Source organism: Pleurodeles waltl, chromosome 4_2 (genome assembly GCF_031143425.1).
Source record: "Pleurodeles waltl isolate 20211129_DDA chromosome 4_2, aPleWal1.hap1.20221129, whole genome shotgun sequence".
Taxonomy (NCBI): domain Eukaryota; kingdom Metazoa; phylum Chordata; class Amphibia; order Caudata; family Salamandridae; genus Pleurodeles; species Pleurodeles waltl.
In genome coordinates this window covers 63,742,623-63,764,399 of record NC_090443.1, presented here as the reverse complement: position 1 = coordinate 63,764,399, position 21,777 = coordinate 63,742,623, and the positions used below count along the sequence as shown (strand labels likewise).

The window sequence follows — 21,777 nt, the reverse complement described above, 5'->3', positions numbered from 1 at the left end:
CTTCACTTCCCTCTCGAAAGTCCCCGTGGAGAGACTAGACTACGTCTGCTCTCCACGGGGTCCCTCATCGGGATATAGTCAGTGACACAGAGTTCTTAATTTGTAAAAAGCCATTTATTTAGGACAGGATTAGCTTGTATACAATAACATTATCATTAACCTCTTAACTGCTGGGCCTTGACCCCCCCCCCCCCCCCCAGTGCTGAGCCCTTTTTTGGCTATTTGGGATAGTTTGCGCTTAGGCCTTCATAACTTTTTGTCCACATAAGCTATCCACGCCAAATTTACGTCCTTGTTTTACAACTTCCTATGGATTCTAATGGTACCCAGAGTTTGTGATTACCCCTGGAGGAGACCAAGAAATTAGCCAAAATACAGTGACCATTTTTTTTTTTTAAATGGGAAAAAAGGGCTGCAGAAGAAGGCTTGTGTTCTTTCCCCTGAAAATGGCATCAACAAAGGGTTTCTGGTGCTAAAATCATCATCTTCCCACCTTTCAGGAACAGGCAGACTTGAATCAGAAAACCACTTTTTTCAACACAATTTTGGCATTTTACTGGGACATACCCCATTTTTACTATTTTTGGTGCTTTCAGCCTCCTTCTAGTTAGTGACAGGAATGGGTGTGAAACCTATGCTGGATCCCGGAAAGCTAAACATTTCTGAAAAGTAGACAAAATTCTGAATTCAGCAAGGGGTCATTTGTGTAGATCCTACAAGGTTTCCCTACGGAAAATAACAGCTGAAATAAAAAAATATTGAAAGCGAGCTGAAAAAAAAGCCATTTTTCGCCACGTTTTATTCTGTAACTTTTTCCTGCAATGTCATATTTTTTAAACCAATATACCGTTACGTGTGCTTTACTCTTCCAGTTGCGAGGATATATAGGGCTTGTAGGTTCATCAAGATCCCTAGGTACCCAGAGCCAATAAATGAGGTGCACCTTGCAATGGATTTTCATTCTATACCAGGTATACAGCAATTCATTTGCTGAAATATAAAGAGTGAAAAATAGGTATCAAGAAAACCTTTGTATTTCCAAAATGGGCATAAGATAAGGTGTTGAGAAGCAGTGGTTATGTGCACATCTCTGAATTCCGGGGTGCCCATACTAGCATGTGAATTACAGGCCATTTCTCAAATAGACGTCTTTTTTACACACTGTCTTACATTTGGAAGGAAAAAATTTAGAGAAAGACAAGGGGCAATAACACTTGTTTTGCTATTCTGTGTTCCACAAAGTCTCCCGATAAAAATGGTACCTCACTTGCGTGGGTAGGCCTAATGCTCGCGACAGGAAACGCAACATGGACACATCACATTTTTACATTGAAATCTGACGTGTTTTTTGCAAAGCGCTTAGCTGTAGATTTTGGCCTCTAGCTCAGCCGGCACCTAGGGAAACCTAGCAAACCTTGGCATTTTTTAAAACTAGACACCAAGGGGAATCCAAGATGGGGTGACTTGTGGGGCTCTAACCAGGTTCTGTTACCCAGAATCCTTTGCAAACCTCAAAATTTGGCTAAAAAAACACATTTTACTCACATTTCGGTGACAGAAAGTTCTGGAATCTGAGAGGAGCCACAAATTTCCTTCCACCCAGCATTCCCCCAAGTCTCCTGATAAAAATGACACCTCACTTTTGTGGGTAGGCCTAGCGCCCGCGACAGGAAATGCCCCAAAACACAACGTGGACACATCCCATTTTTTGACAGAAAACAGAGGTGTTTTTTGCAGAGTGCCTACCTGTAGATTTTGGCCTCTAGCTCAGCCGGCACCTAGGGAAACCTACCAAACCTGTGCATTTCTGAAAACTAGAGACCTAGGGGAATCCAAGATGGGGTGACTTGTGGGGCTCTGACCAGGTTCTGTTACGCATAATCCTTTGTAAACCTCAAAATGTGGCTAAAAAAAAACCTTTTCCTCACATTTCGGTGACAGAAAGTTCTGGAATCTGAGAGGAGCCACAAATTTCCTTCCACCCAGTGTTCCCCCAAGTCTCCCGATAAAAATGATACCTCACTTGTGTGGGTAGGCCTGGTGCCCGCGACAGGAATAGATCACACAACGGTCAATGTTGGTCCTTACATGAGGCAGCTGTTGACCTTGGGGTGATCCATTCCTGACGCAGACACTAGATGTAGGCACTCAAGTGGGGTAGTGTTTTTATCAGGACAGGTGAGGAATCACTGGGTGGTAGGAATGTTGTGGATCCCAGCATATTCCTGTAGTTTGTGTGACAGAAACGCGAGAAAAATAGAGTTTTTATTTAACATTTCAGCTTTGCAGGGTATTCTGGGTAAGAAAACTTTGGGGAGTCCACACAAGTCACACCTCTGTGGACTCCCCCGAATGTCTAGTTTCCAGAAATGTTTGGGTTTAGTGTGTTTCTCTATATGGCCGCCGAACCAGGACCAAAAACACAGGTGCCTGCCTTAAAAAAGCAGTTTGTTTTGCAATAGATCATTTTGATGTCTCCACAATACGATTTGGGCGGTGGAATTTGGGGCTGAACTAAATTGGGGAGCTCCCAAGAGAGCACTCTCTCTCTCTGCTTGTCACCACATTCACCTGCTCTCTGAGTTGGGCTAACCCACTATTACCCCGTTGCACAGACTGTGCTTGCGAAGGGACTGTCCTCATCATCTCCCTCATAACTTACTGGAAGAGGAGTTATCGAATGGGACTCCTCCGACTGAAAATTCACTCCCAGAATCTGTGCCATTGTCCTATCCCTCAGATGCTGTCTCAGTATCTGATGTCTCAGTCTCTGATCCTATGTCAGAGCTGTCCTCTATAACCCGAGTGACGGCAGCAGTCATCCATCAAGATGCCATCTCAGCTATTGGCTAAACTGTTGCTCTAAAACACTAGCCTACGTAGACAGTCACAATATCGATGGTGTGTGTGAGATACTTGCAACAGTAGAGGCCACCTTACCTGCGCTTCTTCCCTCAATCAGCACATTTTTTCAAGACACTCAAAAAACACCTTGTCACATACCATTCGTCACAGTCTTTAGCACCTCCTGCGCCCAGTCCAACAATCATTATTGGTGCTCCCACTCCCTCCTCCTCGGATTCCCTCATTACCACCCAGCAAAAGTGCCCTTCATCTCTTCATAGCCGCCCTCCACCCCGCACATACATTTCATTTGTATTATAGCGCAGGTAATGGCTGACTTTACTAATGTACTCAGCTATTTACATAAAATATAGATTTGCTCTTTGCAGTAGGCATATAAACCTTCTGTGCTTCTTTATGGCACTAAAACTGCCATTAGACAAGTCTGACCCTTTTGTAGCAGAAACATAATCACAGTACTTAATTGACTTTTTTATTGCTGCCTAAAAGCTACAGTTGAAATGCGTCAGTTGAAGTATGTGCATTGCTTTGAAGACGCAAGCTGCAACTGCAAGACAACTGGTGGCAAATATATATATATATATATATATATATATATATATATATATAAAGCTCAACCATTTCCTCTTTGATCTCCTCATTTTTTAACACCTTGATCCCATGCGCCCGCAGAAAACCCTCATGGCTGTTTTTAGCTTCCTCCGAGCTCTCTCCATGGCCCCATGGTTCAAAGCTCCTCTCCATTGTCTCCGAGGTACAAACACGGTCCATATTATGCAGGTGCCATGCATCCTTTGGCAGAGCAACTTGAGATCTTGTTGCATATGCTGCAGTAAGGATAGCCCAGAAAGTTTCACTAAGTAATTTTCCCCCAAGTGCAAACACAGCATGTCTGGATAACCCCAATTGGGTATCATTGATGTTAGAAGAGGAAGAAAATTACTCCACCTCATGCCACTGTTTCCCCACCACAAAACGGCATGTCGTCCAGTTGACAATCCCAAAGATTATCATACATCTGTCTTTCTGCTTATTTCGCCGCCCAATGGATGAAGGAATGACCAACAAACCAAGTGACCATCTTCCCTTTGCTGGGACCAGCCACACAACCTGCAAAGAAAACAAATATTAGAAACAGAATACCATTCCCCCATTTACTCCCGCATTATACCACAACCACTCAAGCCCTGACATAACGTTCACAGCACCACGACCTCCACCTGCCTATACACCTGATAGCCAACCAGTCCCAACCCAGATGCGCCATGGCAGTGGCTGTCCCAATCCTAAAAGAATGACTCCCATGACACTGCACTTGTCGCCCCACCCTTCGCAGTGCTATACCCTCACAGCCAGCAACTGAAAAACTGTTAGCTTTTTACCACTTGCACAACTCACAAAAACGCCTGCTTCCCCAATCAGCCATGCTGCCCTGAAACTGCTCCACTCAACAATCGGACATGCTGCTGCGTTTCCCCCTCTACTCTACCATACCCACTTTCCTTTCCCAACCTGGTCCGTCTTGGACTTCCTGAGCCATATCTCCAAACGTTCCTCCTGCACACAAATATCACCCTTTTTCACACCAACTCCTTTTCCCACCTCCAACAAATCCGACACCCGAAACGCTCCAAAAACCATCCACACCACACACAAGTGAAACAAAGCCAGCTCACAAGGGTCGGCACAACAAACCGGCAACACATGCAGCAATTCTAACAAGTCAAATGTAATAGGTTCCCTCGCTGCCTGACCCTTCTCCGCCCACACCCTACCCCACCCTTTCAACATGCGACCTAAGATATCATCCTGTGCTGGATCACAACCTAAAAAAAAAAATTCCATAAAAGGAAACTCCTGCCAATTTCCCCCCAATTGTTGCAGGCAATAAACCTTTCTGAATCAAGAACAAAACAAACCGCAACATGCGAGACAGCAGCATATCCGCACTCTGTCCCCAAAAATCCCCCTCCCAATGATCAAAACTCTGAAATTCCAACCAGGCCAGTTGGTAATACCTCTGCGTTGAATCTGCTAAAGACTTCTCCAGCAGCCCAATGACCATCACGCCCTCCACTCCCAAATGTATGTCGAGACTGCTGTCTTGAATCGCTCCGCTCCTGGGTCCAAACTGCGATAACGATGCTACTGTAAACGAGACAGGGAATCTGCAATGGTATTGTTCACCCCAGGAATATGCTCCGCTTTGAATATAACATTTAAAGATAAACATCTGAGCATGAAACATCTCAATAAATGCAACACTCTCAGATCCTTAGCCCTCTGTCTGTTCACCAGTTCCACTACTGTCATATTGTCAACATGAAAAATTACTGTTCTGTTTGCGAGTTCACTACCCCAGACCGTCAAAGCTACTAATAGCGAAAAGAATTCCAAAAAGGTGTGCGCCACTGCTCCGCACCTGCCATCCCAGAACAAATCGAAACCCGAATCCCCTGCTTCATCCGAGGAGATTTGCACTTACCAGATCGTGTCTTCCTCCAGGAAGGTCATGGAAACTCCATTGAAGCTAGCCAAGAAGTTCTCCCATACTCTGATGTCTTCTCGAAGCCCCACTGACACTCAAATGCTATGATGGGGAAGTGATGCCCCTTATATAGCAAGCCCCAGTCTTCTACAGAAAGTCCGACACCCTCGTACCACCCTGCATGCAAAATTGAGGTAACCTAACAGCTGCTGAACCACACGCAAATCATTCTTGTGCAAAATTCTCACCTGTCTCAAAAAGACGAAAATCTCCGCCACTTTACCTGCAGGCAAACGTGCTACCAACGCCTCTGTGTCCAATTCAATCCCCAAAAATGTCAGAGTACAACAAGGACCCTCGGTCTTCTCGGGAGCCAATGGAACCCCTATCTCGTTGGCTAAGAACTCAAAACCGCCCAAGGCCTTACTACATGCCTGTGAAAAGAAAGTCATCTAGATAGTACGTCACCTCTATATGTCCACACACCGCCACAAACACCCATTGTAAAAAGGTACTAAAGGCCTCAAAAAGCGCACATGAAATTGCACAGCCCATAGGAAGAACCCTGTCCACATAGATTGCCCCATCCAATTGCATCTCTAATAAGGAAAAATCTGGGTGAATGGGCAAAAGCCAGAACGCTGCCTTGATGTCACATTTAGCCAGCTCCGCGCCTCTACCACACCTCTGAATGAGCCGGATAGCATCATCAACCAATGCGTACACCACCCTAGTATCCTCCTGTGCGATGAAATCGTTCACCGATACCCCTTACGGCCATGACAGATGGTGAATAAGGCGTAATTCACCTTTGCTCTTTTTGGGCACAACGCCGAGCGGGGAAATCATCAATGTTTCCTGGGGCCAGTCAAAGAAGGGACCCGCAATCCTACCTTCCACAACTTCTTTCTCTATTTTGTCAGCAACCACTCGTGGCAGTGTTTTTGCAGACCGTAAATTGTCTGCCCATCTCTTCTGCCTCAGCCCTTGGTACCCTATCTGAAAACCTTCTTTGAAACCCCATTCTAACTTGCATGCTAAGTCCCTGTCCGGGTATATATGCAACCAGGGGAGCATAAATTCCAGCTTAATTGCTTAATTGGCATAAGTGCCCTTTGGCGCAGGAGTGTCCTGCATCCCTCTACCTCTAGCTGACCTCCACTGCTCTGCTGGACTTGTGAGAGAGAAGCACTGCATGACCGGGTGTGTACCCCAACATCTGGAACATTCGTGTTTGAATTTGCAGGGATGGCGCGAGCAGAAACCTTTGTTAAAGTTCCAGCATGCACATGACGTGGACAGTTGTGATCATTGTGGAGCGCCTGCCCCCACCCCGGGGCGGGATGCGCTTGAAAGGGCTTCTATATTACAGGCAGCCCACTAGCCGTATGTGTGGATGCCGCAGAGTGCAAAGAAGCCATCCACAGCATCCACTGTTCTGAAACATCATCCCCCCAGGGCTTGTCTGGATTCACGCTAACCCTTGCTCTGAATTCCTTGTCGTAATTTAACCATGCAAAATCCCCGAAAGGCATTTGCGCTTTACGTATAATGTCCATGTATTTAAAAAGTGCAATGGCCCTGTCTGGAAATTTCTCACAATAGATACTGGCATATATCAAAAATGCAGACGCCCAGTTATCCATTGTAATCAGCACCCTGGGCCTACGTGCTAACTCCCATTCCTCCTCTTTAGAGCGCTCCTTGGCCTGCATGTCCCTGTGTAATAGCTTAAACACTGTTCGTGGCCCAGATCGTGGACTTCGTCTTTTCCGCCACGTGAGAACCCAAAGGCATCGCCAATCCCATATACGGGAGCCGCTTCCTAAGCCCCTCTCCTCTCTTGTCATCACTATCCTTCCCAGCCTCTTTCACATTCTCCCTCTTGCCCCCCGCTGGGGCCTCAACCGAAACAGTCAGTGTAACGTCCCCCACCTGGGCCGCACCAACAGCAGGTATGTCATGATTTGAATGATCGCCCACCGATTTGTGCGTAGTCGACACAAACGTTTTTGGGCCATCACCCCACACTGACCACCATTCTCCCTTACCTTGTAACCGTGCAGTCATCCCATGAGCCGCCTTCTGGGCCAGGCGAAACCGTTCTCTCCTGCCAATGGCTGTCCTTGCCTTCCCTTTGCCTGTTTGCTTCTGTAATACAGAATTCGAAGAGGGGGTTGAGCTGCTCTTGCGCCCTTCCCCCCTCCCGCTTTCGCTTCTCCCCTCACTCTCACGTATCTCTCCTTCTTCCAAATCATCAGACTCATCCCCATAATCCAACTCCACATCAACCTCATCGTACCCCTCACGTTCGTCCTCCACACCTTTCCCAGCCAACTTCTCAGTCAAAACCTCTCTCGTGTATCCCTCATGGCTTTCACCATATGTGGGCCCAGTGTGTTCCCGTGGTGTAGAGAAGGTCACCAAAGACCTCTCTAGTGCTTCAGACCAACAGCCCAGAGCCGTAGTGCGCTCTGTGGGCACCTCCTTCTTTCTGCCTGTCTCTTTCACTGGCATTGGCTCCTCGTGCCACTCGTGACCGTATGCGCCACTCGTGTCCATCACGCGGCTGGACCCTTCGGCCGCACTAGCCTCTTGCCTAAACTCCTTGGGGACCCACACCCAGGTACCTGACCATTATTCATGGCTCCTAAGACTCCCTACCTCTCCCTTGCCTGCCTTCCATTTGAGACGGCGTGCCTTATCTAGGGCCTCTTCCCTGTCCTTACATAACTGGGCCCACCTGTCCTCCATCTCCTGTACCACCCGCCTCTGTTCCTTTATCCTAGCCTCAATATCCACTGAGGACCTGCCCACTGATGCATCCCCGCGTATGCCCCTAGGGGCCTGCCAGGTCCCTTGCCGCTCTTCACCCATCCCTCTTACCCCAGGCTCCGCCAGACGATCACCCAGTGCCCCTTCACCCTGCCCACCTGTACTCTGTGCCTTGTGCTTAATGGGGGCCCTTTTTGTCCCTGGCTGTACTGGTCTCCTCCATTGCCTCATGTGCCACTGAAAGGGGGCCGGCCTGCTTACCCCTGGTCAGCCCTTAACCTCCTGTATGGTCCACGCTGGACACTAAATTACTGGGGCCCTCAGGGCCTGTGTCACTTGCCCAATGCCTGGCTACCCGAAGGTCTCCAGCCCAAGTTGGGTTTGGGGTAGGGCCCCTCCCCTCCTCCACAGCCAGACTCGAATCATGTTGGGGTCCCCCCACCCCTCCCAAGTTTCCTGTGTAGAAGTAGAGGGGTCCGACCCCTTCCCACCTCCTCCCTCACCCCACCCTCCAACACATCCACTAATGTCTCCGGCCCTCGCATGGCCTGTACTTGAACCGGGGGAGAGGACGCGCTGCGTCCCTTCCCCGTGGCTGATTTTCTCCGTTTCGCCGGCTCATGTGAACTGTATGCGGCCACCACGGTGGCAACGCCACTGGAGGCCGTGCGCGTCATCCCGATCCAGGCCTGTTCCAGAACACCAGGCCTGAGGAGGCCGAGAAAGCGAAGAGTGGCCCTCACGACAGAAGCGTTGTGGCTCTGAGCCATGGCGCTGCAGCTACAAAATGAAAAAACACACTAGGCCATACACTCGACCTACCCCCAGGGGACCAGCACACAAACTTTCACACTGCGCTGACGGTTGGGGCCGAAGAGGCCGATCCCCACGCCCCTATACCTTAAATATCTCACCCATGTCCCACCCCCATGTATCCCCTGCCCAATCCTGCCCTCCCTTCGTCACTTCCCTCCCGAAAGTCCCCGTTGAGAGACTAGACTACGTCTGCTCTCCATAGGACCCCCCCTTTGCAACAGGATCTGATAGTAAACAGCATGGTAAGAGAACGGGTACAGGCGAGTGCAGCATTGATGGAAAAGTAGGGGCCTTCCTAATTCCTTCACCAACAGGGCTTGAACAATTTATGCATCAACAACGCAAGCTTACTCCACACATGGAACAGGTGCAACATAGGGCCCAAAAGCAGTAAACATTTGACTCAAGGGCAGAAATGCTATGTCACAGATAATTGCAGGATGCCCTTTCTTTACACACATAACAGGCATAGCACCTGCATGAGTGACCCAAGCTTCCCATGCACAGAACAGACGTGGCACAGTTAGCAGGAACACACACAAAACAACTGAAACCTTCTCTAAATCAGTATTGAAGGTATAACAGCAGCAGAAATGCAGGCTTCACCCCCCAAACACACACACACACATACAAGAGTAATGTATGGACATTAATAGTGTTTTTCCCCTCTCACACACAGTATATAAAGCATACAGCAATGGTAGCAGCAGTGGATGCCACTGAAACATAAGGCACATTGAGAAATTCACCAACGAAGTCATTCATCCCTTGAAAATTTGCACTCAAAGTTGCATCACTTTTTACATCTGGCTTAGAAACAACTTTGTCTCTCCAGGCTCATGCTTTCTAAAACATTACTAAAAATGGTTCCAGATATAGAGGGGCTGTTGGTCAGTCATCTATCTGTTAAGTGTTGTTCATATTTATCTTCCACCAATTGATGCCTATAGCATAGGAAATGGGTCAGTGGCTTTCATCTCTGTGTTGGCATTGTTCTCTTGCACATGCATTTCTCCTAGAAAGTAATCCACTCCAGGACTAGGGCTGGTTGGCCAATCTGCACTTTAATTTCTGCTTTCTTTTTGTGTTTTCATTTTCTTTTTACAGTGGGAGTTTTCATTTACATTTTCCAAATGTATGCAACCCACCTTTTTTAGACAAGCTTTCATTTTATTACTTTTACATTTATAATATTTATCGCATATATGTGCAAAAAATAAATTATCAAATGCAGGATTGCCAAGGCCAGACCTACTTGCCTTGGTAGCCCCCACGTTTTAAGTGGAGAGCAGTAATGTTGTGCTTGGAGTGGTAAAAAGCTTCTGTAATTATTTATCTTGGCGTGGATGGCCCTAGCTAATCACATGCTTAAAATCTCTGCCAGATTAACATATCTCACCAGTAGTAAACTATAGTTAGGACCGTGTTTCCATAGGAAAAGCATTTTTTGACTTGACTATATCCTTAGCACCATTTGACTAATCTTCATGAAATTTTCCAAAAAAGTGTGCCTGTTATTCTTGTTGCACACAAAAAGTTTTGGGTTGATCCATCAAACAGGAGTTGAGAAAAAAGGGGAGGGGTGGTCAGAAAAGTTGTGTTTCCCATGATAATTCCCATAGGACCTTTGAACATGACTCCAGCCCAAACCACTGGACAGAATTACACCAAATTTGACAGAAAGCTAGCTGTCTGTACGCAGATTGTGCTTTGGGGTGTTTGGTGTAAATCGGTTCAGTAGTTTAGGAGAAATGAAAGGAAATCGAAATTTGTATATCTGAGGTCACGAAGACTTTGTGAATCATAACGAACTCATGCAGGGAAATGCACAGCCCTAATTGGCTACCATTGCTTCAGCCAGTAAGTGTTGGCAGCTATCTTGGGACTCAATTTCAGCAAAGTAAAAAAAAAAAAGACAAGGGGCCAGGGTAGAGTCAGCCTGACCCTTTAGCTCTGGTGCTGGGGTTGTTTTCCATGATTTCGTGGCATCACGAATGCATGGAAAACAATTCAGCCCACAGTCATTCCCTAAGGTACCTATAACTCATGCCCTCGTCATGGACTGCTAGTTACCCCACAAATTACAGCACTTATGACATCTTTGATTACATCACTGATTATATCAATGTAATACTTGCAGTACAAGTTTTGACGAAAAACCTGTGCATGGCGGGCATGAGTTAAAGTTACCTTAGTGCATGAGCTATAGTAATTTGACTTAACTAATTAAAACAGATGAATTTCCATGGTTTTGTACATTTAAATATGTGAGTAAAACTATAATGTCCCTGTAACCTGTTTTTAAGTGATATATATATAATTATAATATATATATAAATAATATATATTATATTTTATATATATACATATATGTAATATATACATATATGTATATATGTATATATATATATATATCTATATATATATATATATATATAGATATATACACACACTCTGGGTAGTCCCCAGGTTTAGCTGGAGAGCAGCTCCAGAATACAACACCCTACAACACCGGCGACACTATAGATTTGCTCACCTCAAATGCCTGTTTTTCTTACAAAGTTTTTAAGCATAGGATTAGCACAGTGCCACTCATGCTAAGCTAAAAAATACCACAGTCTTTAGTAAAATACAATCCATGTCAACCTGGAAGGAGCAAAAACAACCCCTGACACAAGTTTAACTGTCATTATAGCTCTTCAGAGAGGTTTAGCTTTGTTCAGACACAAGGGAGTGCCCCCCTATAAGTCAAAACAAAACCCTTTCAGGGTTAGATTAATGCAAAAGAGAGGAGAGAACCGTGGTAGTACTATTCACAACACCATGCCACTTTAAGATGAACCCTGCGGGCTCGATTTACGTCCGTTTTACACCAGGTCTAAGTTACAGACTGGCAGGTGTAAAATTAGGTTACTTGGAACCTAATGCCTGAAATGGAAAAATAGAGGTGGAGCTTATTTCTGAGAAGTGCTGATACTCTCCAATTGAAAGTATTACGTTTTTCTTAAGAAATGCAGGTACTTTCCCTCTCAAAAGTGCCGATACTCCGTATATGACAGTACCGGCCCATTTAAAGCACTGCTGGAACTCTTCCTACTCAGACTGGAGTAGCCTATGCCAGTCAGAAGACACAGATGTGACAGTATGGATTACACCTATGAAACACACTCTTGTGTTAGTCTTCCCAACCTTTCATTTGTGTTTTAAACTCGATCTATTAAACATAGTTAGGCCAGGGCTGGAACATTAGTAACAGTTTTCCTTTAACTTTTGAAATCTTACTTTCGTATCAGTTCAAATAGCTTTTTTCAAAAACACCAATCCCCTTTACACCCCCTTCTCACCTCCCACCTCGGAAAAACTGTAATTGGGTTGGGACACATTCCCACACTTTCAGTGGTCTTTATTCTTGGATCTCTCAGTTCTAATTTACAGAGACGACAAAAAGTTAATTTGTTGTGAATACTCTATAACTTATGCCGGTATGAGCATTCACTAATTATGCACACAACGCCATTAATATTACAAACCACTGAGACTCACAACCACGAGTGTGGAGCTTCCCAAGGATGCCCCCATCCAGCCCACTCCTTCTGTCAAGGAGAAATGGAGCCCTTCACTTTAACACTTTGGATTTGCAAAACCTGCAGGGGGTAAGGCAGCAGAATGTTGTGTCCTAAATATTGTTTACAAAACTATCAGTCAATTTTATGTATTGATTGCAAGCAACAGAGCTCTGTGTATTGCTTGGGAGATGATCTGCAAGATTGTGTACATCAAGTGAGGATTACACAAGGCCAACATACCACCCAGGCTCCCCAGCTTCCAAAGTCGGCAGGTCTAGCCACTAGAGGACACCTAGTACCGTTGAAGTTAACAATAGTAAATCTGTACTTCAAGGGAGCAACGTTTTTGTAAATCACATTTAGGACGCAATGATTATGTCAGAGAATACATATTTTTTCAAAAAATATTTTAAAACTAATTCCTGCAGGGTTGTGTGTTGGTGGTGCAAACAAAGCAGCACCCCTTGCTTTCCCAGTCCTGAAATTTCCGAGCAACACTCCTATTAGGTTACTTGGACCTTCTCCTAAACCACCTTAATACTAACCTGTTTAGCTCCATGTCAATCCAATAAGAGATTCAGAAACAGGGTTTGTTCCACTATCCTTCAAAATCCTCATAGAACTCCCATTGTATCAGTCCATATGCCCTCGTGCGGGTTTTCACAGGCATCTTCATTGTCGGCTGAAAGCAGTATGCCTGCTAGTTCAGCACGGGGTGCACACACCTCTACTAACACACCTCATACCTGATTTGCAGACCCCCTACCATTGCATCAGTGAGTGTGCACAGCTGTATCAGTGCACCTTACTGCTGTTACTGGGAGCCGGGTACACCTACCACACATCAACTCAGCCCCGAATTGGAAAGCCCCTGCTGTTACACACTGTTCTACCAATGGATAAGTCCTAACCTGCAGCATTAGGTCAAAACGTGAACCATGGCAGTGCTTAATTTGTAAAACAAAAAGTGCCAGTGACAAAGATTTTTCTTATAAGCCCAGGGCCACCGCTATTAAAGTAAGCAAAGAGTTTGACCCTTTGTGTGCTCGTTTCTTGGTACAATAAAACTGTGCACTTCTCTCTGGGTACAGCGACCTGAGGTGATTCTTTCTGGAGAGTGTCACTTTGTGCTGCTGTCTGATACAATGCACGTATTCCTCTAGTAGCCATATAAGAATCCACAATGACACTGTATTAGAGACAGCTCACAGGAAAGAGATGAACACAAAGTGAGACTGTTCCAGGGGTAAGCAGACACTCCTACTGTACCCAGACATAAGCACCCAGTAACTACTCAATGCATATTTTAACCCGTCCACTACTGACAGCTTTGCTGCTGGGGACAAGAGATACCGAGTTGAGGGGAGACGCAATACTACACCCAAGGACAAGACAAAGCGCCGAATGAAGCACGCTAGAATACTGAACCGAAGGAGAAAAAGCAAATTGGTATAGTGCAAATGAAGTATTGTAATGTTGACCCCAAAAAGCTTAGCCAGAAGGAGCTGCATTCTGACACTGTTATGCTGTAGAGCTTTTGGCATTCTGGTGGCGTAGAGACCTATTAGTTGGCGGGACGTGCCCAAACAGAAGTAGAATATGGCATTTGGTAAATGAAAAGAATTACCAGATGCATTGTTCCAGAAAGTGTCCACACACTGGCACCAAAATAAGATAAAGTGCAATATTACATGGAGGAGGGAGAATTATTAGCAGTAACACGCCAACTATGCATTGGCCCTGATTGCGTCATCACGCTTGAGTACAGATTGTGTGCAGAATACTTACAGTATTCCTCGCTAGATTTCCTCTGGCACTCAAAGGTACAAGCTCGTGCAGCACGAAGGCCCCCGCCACAGCGCCCAGCAGTTGCGCAGTCACATAGAACACAGCCCGCAGGAAGGAGATGTGCGACCCAACCAGGAAGGCCAGGGTCACAGCCGGGTTAAGGTGAGCACCACTGATGTGCCCGACCGACTGGACCATGGTGCTAACGCTCAGGCCAAATATGAGGGCGACCTGTAAGACATTGTGAGGAGCAGCTGAGCAGCTCAGTGCCGCACCCAGGCCAAATAAAACGAAGACGAGCGTTGCAATAAACTCGGCAACCACTGCCCGGGAAAAGGCCAGTGATCTAAGCTCCCACATGGCTGGCGCTGGCATGCCAGAGGGGTGGAGGTCTTTGCTGGCTCTTTCCTGCCTGTAGTTCTACCCTCTTCTATCCTTGCAATGTGTTCCGTTAATATGTGCCTATATATTGGTGTGCTCGGAAGAATGCAGGGTGGCGCAAGGTCAACAGGCGGTCTTTCATGTTCAGACACCTGAGGCCTGCATATCAACTGGGCAGTTTTAGATCTGAAGATATGAGCTGCAATGCAGCTTTTCGTTCTTCTCTGCCAGACATTGCCCCCCTTCACTATTCCTCCTTCCTGCGAAGCACCCTTACCTCCGCTGCCCTGTTGTATCTCAAACTCACACGAGCAGAAATCTTTAACATCAACATTTATCACCCGTAACAGAAAAATGTACTAATTTGCATGTAAATGGAGGGACATAACTGTAATAAAGCTTGCGATATCTGGACTGCAACATTCCATCCTGGACTTGCAGTTTGTCATAGTTCACTTTTCCTTGATTCATTATTATCATTTGTTCGTCTGTTTTGTCAGGGTAACACACCACACAGATGTATTTGCAAGTGAAATTAATTTTAAGCTTTTGAGGGCGTGTACATACCAGCTGCAGGAAGCTGACTCTTTATGTAGTGGACCAAAATGAGACACACTGTGCAGAGAGGCCAAGCAATCCGTAGAGGTATGTGGAGGCACAACTGACATCCCAAATGCTCTAATTTGTGGTGGTGTGGTCGAACAGTTAGGCATATCAGAGGTTAGTGCTAAGCATGCATTGTAAGGCACACACTCATACAGTAAGTGAGACACACACTAAATACAGAAATACAACACCAACTTATAAAAATAAAACATACTTTTATATAAGATTAGATGTCAAGTTCACCAGAATCAGGTGACATTTTTTACAGTTTTTAAAAGTTGACACAGTGCTATATTTGGGTGCTGTAATGTTACCCTATGAGGGGAAAAATATGTACTGCATTTGGGTCCTGCACAGCGACTTATGGGACTGTTCTCCAGGACTTAAGGTGAGTATGGGACAGGGTTCCAGGCCAACAGGTCACCTCAGGAGGCTCTTGTGCATCTGGGTGCAGAGGTATATTACAAAGTCCGGTATCCCATTCATTTTGATGGGAAACGTTCCGGTTGGAATGATGCTGCAAGTTGGGACTGGAAGGCTAGTCTGGGGGAGCCCACAGAGGGGCTCAACCCTGGAGGTTCTCTAGTACATGGGGACACCATCAGTCCACTCCCCCTGGGGCTGTGGGGCTAGGGTGCAGTGGTGTCTTTTGGCATCTGGTCTGGTGCTTGAGTTCCTAATTGTTGCAGGGGCACCTGCAGGTGTGGACCCCAAGCCAGCAAGTGGGCTCAGATCTCATGATGATGGGGACATGGGGACACCCTTGGCTCTCTTCTTCCCGGTCCAAGGCAGACGGGTGCAGAGGTCTCCTGATGTGACAGGTTTCTGTTTCCTGGTCACTCAGGCTTGCAGGGGGATGTGCAGAAATAGGCTGCTGACGACGTCTCAAATTCTTTAGTGGACAACTTCAGGGTGGGCTTTTTGTCTCTGGAGGGCATGAGGACTACCCTGAGACCATTGGCCCACTTCAGCTCGGGCTAGGTCGTTCGGATGCAGTGGTAATATCTAGCATCACATTTACGGCAGTTCCGGTCCTCTCAGTTCTTTCTTTGGAGCCTGCAGATGCAGGGGAGCAGCTCCTCCTCTCCAAGGGAGCTCTTATTTGTGATGCACTGGCAGCTCTCTCAGTTTCCTAGAGGCTGTGCGGCAGGACAGGCCAGTTGTTCCTTCAAGGGTCAGGTGCAGCAGACAGGCTGACAGGGTTGGTGCCAAGTCAGTCATGCTCCTCGGTCTCGGGCTCTGCAGCTTTTTTTATGTCCAGCTAAGATCTGTCTTCCTGGTATCAGGGAGCCTCCTAAATACTCAAGTTAAGGGGCATTAAGGGAAGTAAGGGGTAGTAGCCAATAGGCTACTTCCCCTTGGGGTCACTACACCCCCTAGATGACCACTTCTTTTGTGGAGTGGGCATCACCCTGTCCAGAGCTCCTAAATTCCACCACTCACAAGATGGCAGGATTTTCTAGGTGGTGTCCACTTCAGGCTGGCCACCCTAGAGGTGTGCCCAGCCTAGAAATATTACACCTGCATAGCTAATTTTCCCACCTGTTCAGGTGCCGAATGGACCCTGGGGCAGGGGGGTGATATCTTCCTCAGAGGAAGGCCAGAGTTGCATACTAAAGGCAGTGGGTTTCTTTGAAGCTCTCTACCTTGGACTGCAGATCACCCTGTGGGGACGGGTGTTCCACACCCATCCCAGACAGGCTTTTGTTTCTGACCTCCAGAGAGTGAAGGCTCTCACCCTAGAGGGTCAGATTCTCATTTGTTGGGGTGAGACTGACCAGAACTGATTGGTCAGCTCACCAACAGTTGGAAGGTTTTCAGGGGCACCTCTAAGGTGCCCTCTGGGCTCATGTATTGATAAATCCATCACCGGAATCAGTGAGGGTTTATTAATATGAGATGTTTGATACCAAACATCTCTAGTTTGAGTGAAGCCATCATGTAGCTGGGGAACTCGTGTTGACCAGTGTCCAGCACATGTATTTAAAATGGCTTCCCTGTTCACTTACTATGTCTAAGAATCGACAAAGACATAGCAGGGGCACATCTGCTCTTGCAGACGTGCCCACACGTTTAATATAATGCACCCTGCCTTAGGGCTGTGAGGCCTGCTGTAGGGGTGACTTAAAAATATAGGCCTTCATTACGACCCTGGAGGTTGGTGATAAAGTGGCGGTAATACCGCCAACAGGCTGGAGGTAAGTACCACCAAATTATGACCATGGCGGTGATATCTTCGAAAGACAGCCAATGTACCACACAGCCAGGCGGAAGACAAAGTATCACCCGCTATATTATGACATTGCAAACCGCCACCTTTTCCGGGGTGGTACCAACGCCATCAAAATCCTGGCAGAAACAGTGCTTAGAAGTCAAAGGACTCACCATTGGAGACACAGTGAGGAACCACGACGCCATGGAACCAGAACTGCAAGTCTTTCCGATGATCATCTACATCATGCTCCACCACGAACTCCATCGCCGGCAAAGACAACGATGGTGAGTACAGCCACCTAGCACACAAGGGACGGGGGAGAAAAATGACAGTGACACACATAGGCACAACACACACCCCCCACACACACGCCATACACACAACCAGCTTCACATGAAAACAATTTATCTGCAAAAATTGGCTGAATAATGCAAGGACAACAGGAATTGATAAAATTGATTGTATTAAGATCAACATCAAAAATAATAAGTCAATGTGGCAATGCATCAGATGTGTACAAATGTACAAAAAAGGGACACTGCCCAGTCCACAGTTCGCAGGGGCCACATGGCCACAGGGCAAAGTCCAGGCCCCACTCGATCCCTGCACCAATACGGAGAAAACACTGCAGGGGCATCAGTTGGCAAATAGGCAGGCACCTCAGGGGGAGGGGGGCACCTCAGCAAGATGCGGAAACAAGACCACTGGTTCTGGAGGGGGCAACGTGCCCTGTGCTTGGTCCTGGGGAATGCAAGGCCACAGTCTCTCAAGTGAGTGTGTTTCCCACTGGTTCTGGAGGGGGCAATATGCCCAGTGCTTTGTCCTGGGGAGTGATGGGCCACAGTCTCTCGAGTGGGTGACTTGCCCACTGGTTCTGGAGGGGGCAACATGCCCATTGCTTTGTCCTGGGGAGTGCAAGGCCACAGCCACTCGAGTGGGTGTCTTGCCCACTGGTTCTGGGGGTGGCAGGCTGCACAGCAGTCATGGAGGCTGGATCATTTGGCGTCCGCCGGCGGTGAAGGCTGCACTGTGGTGGTGGTTGTGGGAGGCTCCTGCTCAGCCCCTGCACCCTCCGATGGCTGCACTGTGGTGGTTGTGGGAGGCTCCTGCTCAGCCCCTGCACTAACTGATGGCTGCACAACCACGGCTGGCGGTGGGGGCTCTGTGATAGCTGCTGGTGCCGGCTCCTTCCCCTTCTTAATGGCTGGTGCAGGCTCCTTCCCCTTCTTGCTGGCTGGAGCAGGCTCCTTCCCCTTCAGTACTTGTGGCCTGGACTCCTTTCCACCACGAGTAGGTGCTGATACAACTGGGCCTGTGGACTGTTTGGCTGAGGTGCTTGGCTGGGGCCTTGATACCCTGGCCATACATGCAGGATGGGGGGGGGGCAGAGTAGGGGTAGGGAAGAGGTCAATCTGGTAAAGGAAAAGCTTTTTAGGGACATTGGTGTGGGAAGAGGGAGAAGTAATGGGAGTGGAGGATGAGGGAGTGGTTGTTGGAGGTGTTTGTCTGCTGGATTTGGGTGCAGGTGCATGGGTTGTATGCTGTTGTGAGGTGGATGGCTTTTGGGTGTCTGAGTGCTTGCGTTTGTGTACCTTAGGAGGGGGGACAGACACGGTCGTAGAGGACACAGGGGACATGTACATGGAAGTTGTGGAGGTGTCTGCTAGTGAGGTGTGTGTTCTACTTGGTGTAGTGATGATGCTGGTAGTGGATGGTGATGTAGTGCATGCAGGTGTGAGTGTGGACGTAACTGGGTGGGAGGTGGAGGAGGTGGGGGAGACAGTTGAAAAAGTGGATGTTCTCATGTCTGCAACTGAATGGTGTTTGTGTGAGTGCCTGTGGGATGAAGTGTGGTGCTTGTGTTTGCCTGTGACACTCTTGGGTGTTGTCTTGTGTGCATACTCGTTTGGCTGTGTGCTTGGGACGGGTTGGGGTTGAGGAGAATGGGACTTGGAAGGGGAAGTTGGAGGGGGTATGGTTGAAACAGGGAAAATGGCTGCCATCAGAGAGGAGGCCAGAGCCTGGATCGATCTCTCTAGGGCGCCAATCCACTGTGAATGCCCTCCAGGAATGCATTAGATAGCTGCATCTGGGCTGCCAGCCCCTGGATGGCATTCACAATGATTGATTTCCCTACGGAGCTAGATCTCAGGAGGTCAATAGCCTCCTCACTCTTTTGTCCCTTAGATACCTACAGCTGAGAATTAACAGGAGATGGAGACATACCCCCGTGTACAGATCCCTGGTGGACTTGGCTACGCTGGAGGACAAGCACATTATCCTCACCTATAGACTGGACAGGGCCACAATCACAGAGCTGTGTGCCCAATTGGAGCCTGACCTGATATCTGCCATCTGTCAGCCCACTGGGATCCCCCCTCTTGTGCAAGTGCTATCAGTTCTCCATTTTCTGGCAACTGGTTCTTACCGAATGACAGTGGGCTTGGTAGTAGGAATGTCACTGTCAATGTTCCCAATAGTGCTGACAAGAGTGTTACCTGCCCTGATAAAACACATGTGCAGCTCCATTGCATTCCCCCAGGTTGATTATTTGGCCACTGTGAAGGTCGGGTTATATGCAATGGGACATATCCTCATTATAATAGGGGTGATTGATGGAACACATATGGCATTTGTTCCCCTCTGCCAGAATGAACAGGTGTTTAGAAATCGTAAGAGTTTCCACTCTATGAATGTGCAGATGCTGTGCGTGGCAGACCAGTAGAGCTTCCACGTCAATGCTAAGGATCCAGGGTGGGTGCATGATGCCTTTGTCCTGAGGAATAGCAGCATCCTAAATGTGATGTCCCAGCTACAGAGGCACAGGGTGTGACTAATAGGTGAGCCCTGGTTCCCACCCAGTATATGTTGGTGTATGCCTATGGTGTTGGCTATATGGTATAGTGTGCGGCTAAATGTTGTCCATCAATATTTGCAGGTGACTCTGGTAACCCAAACCTATCATGGATGCTGACCCCTGTGAGGAATGCCAGGACAAGGGCAGAAGAATGTTATAATGAGGCACATGGGTGAACCAGAAGGATAATTGAAAGGACCTTTGGCATCCTGAAGGCCAGGTTCCGGTGCCTCCATCTGACAGGTGGATCCGTGTGCTACTCACCCAAAAAGGTCTGCCAGATAGAGGTGGCATGCTGTATGTTGCACAACCTGGCCCTCAGACGCCATGTCCCTATTCTGCAGGAGGAGGAGACTGGAGATGCCCCTGTGGCAGCAGTGGACCCTGTGGACAGTGAGGATGAGGAGGCAGAGGATGAGGATGTGGACAACAGAACATCTGTAATGCGTCAGTACTTCCAATGACACACAGGTGAGACAGTGCAACTTTACATTTCAATGACTTTGGTTGTATTCTGTGTGGCATTGGTATGCTGGTATTTCCCACTTCTATGCCCACTTACTGTTACCTCTGGCTATTCATTTTGCAGATGCTGGTGATTTGACAAATTCTCCTGGTGTGATCACAACAGCCAGCTACAGGCCATTGATTCTATGCTCATTCTACGTACAGTTGATTTCCAATGGTTGTACCTGTTTCAATCAATACATATTTGAAATACACAACATACTCAAAATCGATTTATACCAAAGGGTGTTTATTGGAGTGCTAAAATATAGAGGAGGAAGTGCAATGGGATGGGGTGATGATGGAGAAAAGTCCAGGGTATTGTTCCAGTCTGTTCGTAGCACAGGTGTATTGTCCAAGGGGACATAGGAAGGGGAGCAATGGCAGTTCGAGGTGGACAGGGTGACTGAGTGGGACACAAGAGGGACAATCAGGAGAGTCTAATTTCCTGGCGGGGGTCTTGGCAAGTGTCTCTGGCTTGTGTCTGAATCGCAGTGAACGTTTGCAGGGTGGTTCACCTTCTGCAGGGAGAGGGGTGCTGGGGGCTTGTGAGTCTGTGGTGGGGCCTCCCTGCTACCAGCAGCAGCAGAAGTGGAAGGCTGTTCAGATGACTGGCTAGTGGCAGGGGCCCGCTGGTGTGACACTGCCTCCCTCATAATGTTGGCAATGTCTGCAAGCACCCCTGCTATGGAGATCAGGGTGTTGTTGATGACCTGCAAGTCCTCCCTGATCCCCTGATACTGTCCCTCCGTCAGCTACCTGTTCTCCTGCACGTTGTCTAGGATCTGGGCCATCGTGTTCTGGGAATGTTGATAGGCTCCCAGGATCTTAGAGAGCACCTCCTGGAGAGTCGGTGCTTTGGTCCTGTCCTCCCCCTAGTGCACAGCAGTCCTCCCAATGTCCCAGGTGGCCT

The 21,777-nt window shown here is 47.6% G+C and overlaps 1 protein-coding gene across 1 annotated transcript in view; it reads right to left on the bottom strand.

The window, feature by feature from the left end:
- LOC138294073 (aquaporin-2-like) overlaps positions 1 to 14,658 on the bottom strand; it is a 40,052-nt gene extending 25,394 nt beyond the window's left edge. The window contains exon 1 of the mRNA XM_069233313.1: positions 14,299 to 14,658. Within this exon, the coding sequence (XP_069089414.1) occupies positions 14,299 to 14,658 (360 nt within the window). The remainder of the gene's footprint in view (positions 1 to 14,298) is intronic.
- Positions 14,659 to 21,777: the final 7,119 nt, after the last annotated feature.